The following is a 12135-nucleotide window of genomic DNA, read 5'->3' as shown; positions in this document are numbered from 1 at the left end:
CAGACAACAAAGGGAGTCGTTACAGCTTGACACAGTAACTACCAATGAGGTGCAGTAACTGCCCATACACCAACTCAGAAGCTGCAATCAGCACAAGCTGCAACACAGCTTATACACCTCCATGAAACTGGTTTCTTACCTTATCTTGTGTACGAAGTCAGGTGTAGAGTTGCATTATGCTGCAGTAACTGATAAAGTCATGGAAACTTCATTGTGTTTCCATGCTCCAGGCAGACAGCCAGATCTCCTGCTGATGGGTGTGGACACAGTTTTCTTCAGCAAATCCAGTCTCATGCTCATTTGAATGAATAAGGAATAAACCCTGCATTACCTGCAATAAGAATTTAGCCATGTTAAGGATCTTGACTATTTTATGGCCAGCAGTCTTTGCTGGACAAGCTAGAAAGATCACTATTTCCTCTTTATTATTAGAATTATTTGAATTTTGCATCCAAGAATTCCAGAAACATTCAGGCTTCTCCTGGGCTAGGCAGAAAAAAGGCAACAATGCACAACTCCTGTGGCCAAGACAGGAGTCAGTAGAGCTAGTGTCACAGTTCATTTCCATCAATAAAAAGGAAAGATGTGAAAGAAGCTGTAGGAAACAAGAAGGCAGGCTCGTGCTCTGGGCTGGAAGGATACCCTGGAGTCACTCCTGTCTCCAGGTGCCAGTGAAACAGAAGCTACTGCTCCTACCTTGTGCCCGGGCGGCCGCGCTCCAGCCCTTGCAGGCAGCAGCTGCCGAGGGTGCCGGCTTTTCCTCTGTTTCCAACTCTCCTCTTCCTTGAAGTCCTGCGGGATTAAGTTCACCAAAGCGACCAGCTGCCGGTCGGGCCGCAGGTCCTGCAGCTGGGAGGGTCCGGGCCCCCTGCAGCGGCGGCAGGAGCCGCGGGTGCAGCCCGAGCCGCCCCGGCCCGCGGGCAGCGGGAGCAGCTCAGCCCCGGGAGCAGCTCAGCCCCGGGAGCAGCTCAGCCCCGGGAGCAGCTCAGCCCCGGGAGCAGCTCAGCCCCGGGAGCAGCTCAGCCCCGGGAGCAGCTCAGCCCCGGCCCGGCCGGAGCTGCTGCCCGAGCTTCGCTTCCCGCGGACGCCTCTTCCCGCCGCCCCGAGGCTCCTGCCCTGAGCCGGGAGGGCGGGCGGCGACGCGGGCCTGGGGGGCTCTGCTCCGCTGCCTGCCCCGTCGGGGAGCGCTGGGCTGCCCCGGGTAACGGGCTGTGCCCCGCGGCAGCTCCCCGCGCCGGCCGGACAGCCCCGCGCCGGCACCAGCTCCTCCTCTGCCGGAGACGCGGTCCGAGGATGAGGATGGATTGTGGAAATGACAGTGATGCAGAGCTCTGCGCGGCCCGGCCTTGATTTTTCATGGGCTCTCCAAAAAAAGTTGCTGTTATCTGCACGATTTAATTTTCAGTGGGAATTTCCCAATTTTGTAACAAGTCCTATCAAAGTTGCTGACGTGGCTGGTCTACTGACCCATCCAGGAGAGCACACAGTACAGCAGGACCTGCAGAGCCACCAAAACTGAAGATTGTTCAGAGTTGGATGGTGATGAGCTGGCTGAGACAGGCAGAATGATGGATCCAACTCAAACAATTCTTCTTCACCATTGTGGGAAAAAAGAAAAAATAAGTGTTAATCTCACTCATCCCTTCAAGTCTTGGGACTTCCTCATTTCTGCAGAAGAGAACTATTCTGGGTATCTGGCAACTGTCAGCAAAAGGTGGAAGCTTGACCAGAAATTTAGTCTGCAAGACTTCCTCATGATTTGCAGACTAAGGCTCTTTGAAGAGAAGAGTTAAGTATTTGAATGACTGGCTGCTTGGCAGAACCCAATCTCAGCCTTGGTCTTAAGGCAAAAAACCAATTCAATCAATGCAAAATTTCACCCAATTCCTGGACAAAACGGATGTGACTGGTACCTGATCAGGAGGCACTCACCCTGCACTTCCAGCACTGGTGTTTATTCACTGACTGTCTTCAAGAAAGTCACTGAAGAAAACACTTTTAAAACTAGTTTCTGCCTTACAGTGTTCAGGCTAATGAAGCTCATTACACTTCAGCTAGTTTTTAGAAGGTGAGGTACATCAGCATATGTTCATCCTGGACTTGTGTTTGCTGGAGCAAGGTGTGGGGTTGGTCATAGAATCACAAAATGCTAGGTTGAAAGGAACCTCAAGAATCATCTGATCCAACCTTTCTAGGTAATACTACAGTTTACATGAGTTGGCTCATGACATGGAAACCCTGTCAAGCTGAGACTTGGAAATCCAAGTGGAATCTAAGTCCAATGCGGGGGAATCCACCTCTTCCCCTTGGGAGACTATTCCATGGTCTTCACATGTTGGATATGCCACTCTTATATGAGTCAAATAGCAGAGATTGTTGAAAGCCAGGAGCTCAGAGTATTTGTCATTAGAGTGATTCCATTACAGTATCCTCCACAATTCAAACTTGGCTTTTATTTTTTACTGTGCCAGAAATGTAACAGTGTAAAAGACATTAAACCCACTCTATTGAAAACAAACGTCCCTACCTGGACATGCCATCCCTATCTGAAGGGCATCCAGTGACTCCAGCATGAACTGGTATCTTAGATCTATCCAAGAGGACACGCTGCATCTTCCTGATAGCTGACACTGTATTTGCCTCTTAGTGACTGTCCCTAGGTACTCATGCAACAGATGACTCTGTTCACTGGCAGGATACATGCCACTGGTTGGATTGTCAAGTACATCCTTCAGGATCTACAGGAGTCCTTCTGACATCAAAGACAAGAAAAGGAGCATCTGATACAACAGCACCTGCACAAGTCCTCAAGGAAACACATGCCAGCCCTTCTGGGGTCAGACTTTCTCCATTGTCTCTGTTTTTTTCCCAGAAGAAAACGCTGGATGATTCATCCCTATGTCAGGCTGGAAAACCCTTCTCTGCCCAAAAGCAGAACTGAGAAGGCACTTCAGGCAAGGTTCTGCAGGGACACAGACTATCTGCACTCCCTCTTACTAATTTCTCTGTAGCCACTCTTTCTGTGCCTGTGGCTGCTGAAGGAAGAAGCCCTTTGTCACTGCAGGGCCTTGAGCACCATCCTTGCCAACAGAAAGAGGCCGTGGAGCACTGCTGAACACAGCCCAAGCAGTGCAGTTCATCAGAACTCAGTGCTACTTTTAACCAGTCAAAGGCTGGGCAATTACTCCATTTAAGGCATCTATCCACTCCCTCTGCTCCCTGTCGTTCTCACACAGGAACACAAACTCTCTCAGGGGTGTGACCACAGTGATCGCTGGTTTCCTTTTCTTCACTCGGACTCCCTGGGGCAAACCAGCTCGTACTTCATATCCCTCATCCATCCTGCCAATGAAGACCTGGCCCTGTGCATATGCGTCCTAGAAAGAAGGAAGCAGAAGACAGCCATTAGCCAGTGGGCAGCACAGCTCCAGCAGACACTGTTCTATCCTTTGACAGAGAGCGGGAACTGGGGACGTGTGAAGACACTGTCCTTATTTGGTTAGGAACAGTGGCCAGCAAGAGCCCCGTGGAGGCACAGTGCCACCTTGCAAAAGACCACTTTCCCATTTAAGGACAGAGCACATGCGTGAAAATAAAGGTCACTGCTCAGTCAACCCAGATCAGGGACACACACACACACGCACACAAGTGATCATCTGAACCCCTGTGCCGCACTGACTCATTTCCAGAACATTTCCAAATCCGACACTGAGTCTGTGCAAAGTAGGTTGAATCTCACCCAGAGAGGCAGGGCCAGGTGCCATCCAAGAGGTGCCCCCACCTCTGGGGAGCTGTGCCCACCTTGTGGGATGTGACAGCTCCAGAAGCTGCAGGCTGTAGCAGCTACTTTTAAAAGACTTGTGTCTTCCTCACAGCCACTGTAAGGGCCAGAGCTCCCAAAGAGTGCAGCTTCAGCGATCCATTGACAAGGGAAATGAGCTCGAGACAGAGCCTGCTTGCCTTGCACAGCCAATAGAAGAGCTGCATGAGAACAGACTCTTCCTCCCCACCCAACTTGATAAAGAGGAATAGCAGAGAACACTCCTCTTACCAGTGGATTTTTAAAGTACATCAGGTTCCTTTCTTGAGAATCCAGGCAGAACCAGCGCACCTTAAAGGCCTCCTTCTGCTGCAAGGAGATGGTAGAAGTTCTTAAGAACTTTAAGAACTTAAAGACTAAGTTCCAAGGGGAGTTCAGCCTATTCAGGGCAGATCCCTGGACTGCTTAAATGACTCAGAACTTGAGTTCAGTTTCATTCATGCCTGGAACAAGTAATGGGCGAGTCATTGCTCTGTGCAGCCCTCAGCTCTCTTCTCGCTGGGTTCACACTAGAGATCTGCATTCAAGGACAATCCTTTTCATAGGGCAGGAAGTTTGGATCTACCAGTGATCAAATTACCAAGTTTAAGAAAGTCACAGCAAATGGATTAATTGCAAGCACTGCAGAGAATGATCCCTGGGCCAGTGGTGACAATAAAGAGAGTGTGCAATTTCAGCCTTTTGGTTTGGGTGGTTGTCCCTAGCACTGCAGGGTGCACAACGGTAGAAAGTGCCAATTGCATCAGCTACACTCATCTGACCATTCCCTGAGCTATTCATTGCTCTGTGCAGACCTGAAGGGCCTTCTTGTAAGCCTCACCTCAGTTTCAGTAGAATTTACGCCTAGGACAGAAACACACAATATTTCATGCTTGTAGCTGTGAGTATTCTCTGTGCAAGTACCTGTAGGAAGATGTACTGGGACACTAGCACCAAGCTGGGCCAAAACCCCAGCATATTCAGTATCAGCATTTAACCACTGAACTTTTTAATAGGACTTTGGCTTGTGGTTCACTCAGACAACAGCAAGACAAGAAGTGGCAATGTTCAAACAAGACCTCAGATCTTTATCTCCTTCAGCAGAACCTGAAATCTCCCCCTCCTGTTTCAAGGAGCAGTGACCCAAATACCTTCTCACAAAAAACAAACCAAACCATAGGTTTCACTGTAGAGAATTTGCTCAATCATACTTTGCTGCTATAAGCAGATGTGACTTATGTGATACTGACTTTAAGAGAAACAGGGAAGTAGGGGAGCCAGCATGTGATGTTCTGTTCTAGCAGGAGCTGCAGTTCTAGAGCTGCAGTTAGCAGGCACAGCAGTCCATCCAGTGTTGTGCAACAGGACTTTGCACATCCACTGCCAGATAATCCATCTTGCTTACTCTTCTAGGAGGATTCTGCCTCCCAGTCTTATTTTCCAAGCAAAATAAAACACAAAAGGTGTGAATCTCCTATCAACCCAGCAAGCATACAGTCACTCAGCAAACTGTTTACTAGTAAACATCATAGAATTACCAAATATTCCCCATGCAGACTAATCCCGTTTGTGTAATGCCAAGTATGCACTTACTTTTGGTCCTGTTTTCTCCATATGTCCTTCTTTGACATAATTTCTTGTGATCCTGGGTATGAGCTAGGAAAACACAAACAAAAAAAAGTGTCTCATTCAGGCTTGCTTTTCTGTTCAATTTTGGCTTTGGGGGCCTGGGTTATTTTTGGCTGCTCAGTAAAAGGAAGTCTGAAATAAGAAGGAACATAAGGTTTTTGAGAGATTACACTTCATAGGGATCACATGGAGACTTTTAGACCTTAAATGTTGACTAGGTTTTTGCATGTTATCCAGTGTGGCCTCTCCTTCTACCTCTTCTGTCCATCCCCAAGACCCATATGCTGCTGTCTGAGCACCCAGCTCTGGCAGAAGAAGTGAAAAAACGTTTTCCCATGCTGTGTTTGCATAGACAGCTTCAAGCCCTGTTCAGCTCTCACCTCAAGCTCAGGGACAGCTGGCAAGGTTGTTCTGAGATAATGGTAACGTGCTGCCCGAATGGCATTGAACCAGTCAACAATCTCCTAAGGAAAACAGCAAACACAAAGACAAGAATGACAAAGAGTAGAAGTGCTGCTTCTCCAAAATGCCTTTCTCCTTCCTTGTGACCTCTTTGCAAAGATGTATTTTCTCCCCAAGGGGCAGAGAGAATCAGTCATTTGTCCCAAACACCTGAAAAACATTGAGCCTCCAAAATAATTTAAAAATGCTCCTTCAGGGAGGTCCTACACATTCTCAGCATGGACAGTCACCCAAGCCTGTGTAAACAAGCCTTCTCAGTTGATTCACTTACAAGTTGTTTTAAAACCTTTGTACCTGGAAAGACACGAGAAGGAAAGGGAAGGGAGGGCAAGGGAAGAAATAGAAATCTAACAAAACTAATTTACATTCTTCTTTAAATTATCAATCTTTGCTTGGAAAAATGCAGAACAGCAATATTATTTTCTGTGCATGTCCAGAGGCCTTCAAAGAATATATTTGTATGAAACCCTCAGGCAGTCACCTTACAGAGATTTACAAATGTGACCCACTGAGGCTTTAAGACCATTCAGGGTGTGAAGTTGAGTAAGTGCCCCAGCAGAACAGACACAAGATGTTATAGTGATTACTGTCAAATTCTTCAACTTTCTATATTCTACAAGTCATAGTGATTTTAAGTAAAACCAGATCCTGCAGAAACAGAACATCTCTTCCAAAATATAGACCAAACATCTAAGCATCTTGCTTATTCCAAAGTCTCCATGGTATTCACCTTTCCACTTTCGTGATAGACAAAAAGGTTCCTTGTTTGACCATCTGTGCTGTATGTGATCTGCAGCCCATGAGCATGCTGGATTTTCTCTGTCTGGAACATTGCATTCATATTCTCAATGCTGATAATGGCTTTTGGACCTCTGGACTGTGAAATGAAAAGCATCACTGTATTAAAGGGCTCTCAGGGAAGGTAGTGAAGGACAACTGTGTGAGAACTACATCCCTACTGAAGAGGAAGCAGGCATCCTAAATATCTGATTATCGGATATACCCAAAACAGAAAGCCTTAATTACATGCAAAATCCCTTACAAAGAGCAACTCCCTTTCCTTGACAAATGCCAGGCTGCTATTTGAGAGGAATGTGTCTGACTAGCAAGGGATGGGTTCTATCTCTGGCCTCATAGTTGGAGAACAATTAGTTGCACTCTCCCACAGAAGCAAGACACATGGAGAATGATGCTGCAGCAGCTGATTAGAAAATATTTTGGTAATGTAAGAGGTAAGAGCTGCTAACAGCTCTTCTTCATCTTGCTGTTCAACTGCCAGTATCCATTTCCTTTGTTCACTAAGCAAAGGGAGGCTGCAGAGTTAAGATAAGAGATGAGCAAAAAGGCTAAATCCAAAGAGCAATTGCCTAAAATACCAGGTATGTTAGTGGGGAAACGTCTGGGCTGCTCCACAGGCTGGCCTGGCTGCAGAACTAGAGACAAAGCTCTTTATGCAGGTTTTTGCCTGTGAAGATCAGGGTCTGAGGATGAACGTTGACCAGCTACCTATGGCAAACTCTGACTGAGGAACTCACTTCTTTGGTGTAATACTTCATCACTCCTTCCCTTGCTGACAGAAGAAATCGCCTCTTCTTGAACTGCCTGCTTTCCCGCCCACGCTTCCAGAGGAATCCTTCATGGCTCCCTGCAGATCAGACCAAGATACGTGTCAGAGAGGGGCAGCACATCAGCCAGACTGTTCATCTGAATGGTGACATGCCACAGAGTTCCAAGGCTTTTCTCCATCTGAGAATTTTTGCCTCATGAAAAATGAAGTGGGGAACTAGAGAACTGTAATATCTTAATATACCCTTCCACTTGTCCAAGTGCCTTTTCTTAGGAGCTTCTTCTCAATGTTAAGTCTCAAAGCAAGGCCTGCACATCCAACAGTTCGAACAGGACAAGCCAGCCTTAAAGATCTTCAAAGCTGCAAACGTTCACACTGTGCTGTTGGGCTTTTCCCTGACAATCATAGAATCACAGACTGGTTTGGGAGGGACCTTAAAGATCATCTAGATCTAACCCCCTGCATGGGCAGGGACACCTCCCACTAGACCAGGTTGCTCCAAGTCCCATCCAACTTGCCCTTGAATGCTCCCAGGGAAGTATTTTCTAATGTCAGTAAGTATATATTAAAGTAAACAGGATCCCCACAGCTGCGAGGTAGTTACTATGCTAGCAGAACACAAGTTTAAGGTCATCCACTGTTACAGTTAGTCTGAGATCAAGAATTGGAAAACTGCCCCTCAGAACTACAACAGCTACACCCAGGGTTGTACCCAGGTCTTTGCCAAAAGAATGCTTTTTTTTTTTAAGATTAAAAGGCAGTTTATTTAACTAGCCTTGTATATGTAAGCAACTACTCAACTCAGGATACACAGGATTATTATTTTAACTAAGGGCTAGTTGATTCTTTTCACATGTACTTCTAATCCTGACTTTTACCTGCAGAACAAGGATCTTGGCAGATTCGGGTGGCAACAAATTCCTCACGCTCATACTTAGCTCTAATCCATTGCTCTTTTAAAACCCTGAAAGAGGAAAACATGTATAAAGCTTATCTGCCTTTCCTCTATTTTCACCAATCAACCAACCAAGAAGACCTGTAGAGGAAAGCAGTAGTTTAATAGCTGTAAAGGTCTGGAGCAGTAAATACCCCATGAACTTACAAGCAATCACAGGACTGAGGGATGTAATAGTATGGAGGGACCTTGGCCTCATATTTAGCTTTGGCACAGAGATTCCCGTGCTGCTTCATAAACTGAAAGACAAAAAAAAAAGTTACAGTTAGGCAAGCAACTACAAAATCCATACCATGTCATGAACATGAAATGAAACTTGTATCAAAGGGAGCACTGCACTTTTTGCTCAGTCTCACTGTAACTCTCAGTGTGTCCCTACACACATTTATAAATTCCCTTTGGCACTACAGTTTGCAATATTTAGGTGGCTGAGCCTCTGTCAGTATTAACAGTTTGAATCAGATCAGAAGGAGAACAAAAGAAAATGAGGAGAAAAATTATTTGTTTATGATTTCCCTATACCGTCATTTTCTCCTGGACATAAACTGCAATTATATTATTAATACAATTCAACTGAAAGACGAGAGCCTGAACCAATGGTTTAGCAGCTTATGTTGATTTCCAAATAGAACATACTATGTGTAAATACCTGTGGGCTTTTAAACCACACTGAGTAGTTACTGTGCACTTTCAAAAAAAAAAAACACACTACAGGATGTTAGAAGGTCAGCTACAGGTCAGCTATCAGTGTAATTTGATTGAGTAGGTTATAAAAAAACCCCTAAAGTTAACTGTGGAGTTGTCTCTGTGGTTTTGTTCCTCTGTCCATGGTGGAAGAGATGGGAACTACAAGGCAGAGGTTACGATCAAATGTGGTGAAAAGTAAGTGAATTATTGCTTTTTCCTCTATACCTCTATAAGATCATTCTCCCAGAAGTCAAGCCGAAGGGATTTGACCCTGCTGATCTGAGGAAGATTGCGATGGATTCCAGAGCAATTCAAACAAATGAATATTCCAAGTTTGTAAGAAGCCCACTCTGGATCTAGATACAAACACATAGAATTAACTAACACATGGGAAAAGGCACAGCCACTGGCAAGGGCAAAAGAAGCAAATCTGATGCACAGTCCAGGCTTCCCACACAGTGCATCAAATGCCACCCCACTGTTTATGACTGTCACATCACTATATTTAGAGGAACAGCACTGGCATTCCCCTTACAGTTGTAAACTCTTTCACCAACTATTTGTTTAAAAATTAATGTGACTGTGCAGGCAGGCAAGTGGTGATGTAAAAGCTCAGCTAATTATTAGTTTGGCATGGAAAGCTGCTGTTGCTGAATCAACAATGGACAGTTGTTGCAGTCAGTGAGCACTACTGAGGGAACAACGAGTACAACTGCCCAGCGTGGGGACTTTGTCTACAGCCTGTGAAAGCTCCTGCTTTTTCCTGCTGCTCCATCCCCTGTCTTGGCCTTGAGGAGCTGATGCTTAGAGCTCAGAGCACTCTGGCAAGACTGCTCCCTGAGTGCCACTTTCACCATGTCACCCTCCCCTTCTGCCTTATCACGTCAAACAGAAGCCACTTGTCATCCTCTTCCAGCTGCTGTAGGCTGCCGATTGACTGCTCGCCTCAGTGAGGGTGACTCCCTCCTCCAACAAGCACAGGCTGGCAGCACAGTGCAGGCTTTCCAGCAGGATCTTTGGTGCCTTCCTCTGTGCCAACCCCAGCAGAGACATTTCCCCCAGAGCTGGAAAACTACCCGGCACAATCTCCTCCTCCAGCCCTGTGTGCTGTCTACAAATAACTCCGGGGAAGCTGCTGGTGTGCCGAGGCTGCTTCCTGTCCCACGCTGTCCCCTGCTTGCCCCCTGCTCGCGCCGTGGGGCTCCTCGCCCCCGCTCCCGGCTCTGCCCGCCCGAGGAGCCGTGTCCTGACCGCCCGGAGCGCGGCGGCCCCGCCGGAACGGCCACGTCGGAGAGCGGGACCGGGAATCACCTGCTCCAGCCTCTGTGTGACCAAGGGCCCTGCTTCCAGGGACTCGGTGGGACGGAGACCGACGGGCCGGAGACCGACGCGCCGGGGGCTGCCCGGGGACAGACAGGCGCCTGGAGGGCGGCACAGCCCGAGGGGCCCGGGGCTGCCCTTACCTGGCTCCCCGCAGTCGGCGCAGCGGGCGTTCCCGGTGCCGGCGGCTCTCTGCAGCTCCAGCAGCAGCGTCTTGTTGCGGTCGCGGTCCATCATTGCCCGAGCTCTGAGGGAGACGAATGAGGAACCGGAGCGCGGCCGCGGGGCGCCCCGTCCCGCCCCAGCGGCGGCTCCCCCGGCGGGGCGGCCCCGGCCCCGCGGCGGGCAGGGCCAGCCCGGCAGACCCGCCCGCCCGCTCCCGGGGCGGCCTGAGGCGGGTCGGTAACGGACAGGGCTCCCCAGCGAGCTGCGCCTTTCTCCTCTCAAAATTCAGTTACCAACAGGCCTGTCTCCAGGACCCTTGCCCGTCCACACACCTACAGGTTTGCCTCAACTCCACCTCCGGTTTCTCTAAATATATATATATTATACTAATTTTAAAGCACGCATCCCTTCAGCAGCCACCCATCGATAGCCCACGGGTGAGCTCCCCTGAGCAGAGCTCTGCCAACCTGCAGGTGCTCACCACGGCATCCCAGGAGGAGCTGCGTGAGGCCGGAGGGCTGCGAGGAAAAACCCTGGACGCAGGGAAAACGGGAGCAGCGCAGGGTCTGCAGAAGCCGGATGAAAACCGGGCCTCCTGCAGGATAAAGGCAACGTCAAAAGGGCTGCGACTGGACATTCGGTTTATCTAAGAAAAGAAAGATGCAAAAGAGATGAGGAAAAGATTTTTAAGAAGGTTTATTTAAAGATTAAGAGGTATGTAATTTTTCATTTTACTAGTTTCAGGTTAAACTTCATTTGCATAGCTGTTCTGCGTGACTATAGTTCACTATAGTAATGTTATATAGTACAGTATGACATTATAGCAACTATAATTGCACTAACATACAATTCTTCTTCAGTAAACTTTAGGTATAACCCTGTTTAAACTCTGCAGATGACAAAATACTATATTAGAGATGTATTACCAGTTGGAAGTACTTGCAGACTCTTTCCATCTTTTCAGGCATTAAATAGCATTGTACCTTTTAATTATTGTTAAAGATTGTGAAGTCATGAAACAAGCAGCAGTAGAATATCTGAAAAGTTTTTCAACTACCTACATAAACTCTTTTCAGCACTTACCCTTAAGAACTGTTGCATCCTACAATATAGACCTGGGTTTAATTTTCCCAAATATAATTTCTTGCAAGCCATACATTGAAGCTCTTTTGCTAGCTTAAGTTTTCGAGTGTCCTTACAAATCCTGTAAAATAAGAGAACCTATATGACAAAATGGTTATTTATATTCAAGACAACATATAAACTCACCATCAAAAAAACCCTCAGCATTGGTCAGAAGCCCCAGGATTTTTCTTACAGTGTCATACTTGGCTGGCTGATCTTCAGTGTCTTTCTGTGACTTGCAAGGGTCATGTCCTTCCCAGACATCAGCTCTCAAGATACATCTTGCCCTGTTTCAGGGTTTTTACAAAGCCTGAGATAGTCTTGCTTGTAAAGGGATCCTTCCATCCTCCTACTTCTACTCTGCATCAGCATCAATACACTGTGCTTGCAAGAACATGCCCAAGCCTTAACTGCTTTTTTCTGTAT

The 12135-nt window shown here is 47.2% G+C and overlaps 1 protein-coding gene across 3 annotated transcripts; it reads right to left on the bottom strand.

Annotated features, from left to right (window-relative positions):
- Positions 1–2433: 2433 nt before the first annotated feature.
- Positions 2434–10698, bottom strand: ADAP2 (ArfGAP with dual PH domains 2). Of its 3 annotated transcripts, XM_051634620.1 has the most exons (10): positions 10563–10698; positions 9325–9455; positions 8560–8651; positions 8336–8421; positions 7426–7535; positions 6621–6767; positions 5809–5892; positions 5393–5455; positions 4052–4129; positions 2434–3377 (listed from the first exon to the last, which is right to left on the bottom strand). In XM_051634620.1, the coding sequence occupies exons 1-10, from the start codon at positions 10654–10656 to the stop codon at positions 3159–3161; spliced, it is 1104 nt and encodes a 367-aa protein (XP_051490580.1). In that variant the 5' UTR covers positions 10657–10698; the 3' UTR covers positions 2434–3158. The 3 variants fall into 3 exon arrangements, with proteins under 3 accessions (XP_051490580.1, XP_051490581.1, XP_051490582.1); XM_051634621.1 differs by lacking the exon at positions 6621–6767; XM_051634622.1 differs by lacking the exons at positions 5809–5892; positions 6621–6767.
- Between the last annotated feature and the right edge of the window lie 1437 nt (positions 10699–12135).

The sequence above is a fragment of the Apus apus genome, chromosome 17, assembly GCF_020740795.1.
Source record: "Apus apus isolate bApuApu2 chromosome 17, bApuApu2.pri.cur, whole genome shotgun sequence".
NCBI classification, from domain to species: Eukaryota; Metazoa; Chordata; class Aves; order Apodiformes; family Apodidae; genus Apus; species Apus apus.
Note: the sequence above shows the minus strand (reverse complement) of the source record. Positions and strands in the feature narration are given on the sequence as shown.

Excerpts from the sequence above, each read along its gene's own strand:
- ADAP2 (XM_051634620.1), bottom strand. The coding sequence starts at position 10,656 with ATGATGGACCGCGACCGCAACAAGACGCTGCTGCTGGAGCTGCAGAGA. Across the intron at positions 9,456-10,562 it reads CGCCGACTGCGGGGAGCCAG|ATCCAGAGTGGGCTTCTTAC; the intron begins GTAAGGGCAGCC and ends GTTTGTATCTAG. Across the intron at positions 3,378-4,051 it reads TGTACTTTAAAAATCCACTG|GACGCATATGCACAGGGCCA; the intron begins GTAAGAGGAGTG and ends CCTTCTTTCTAG.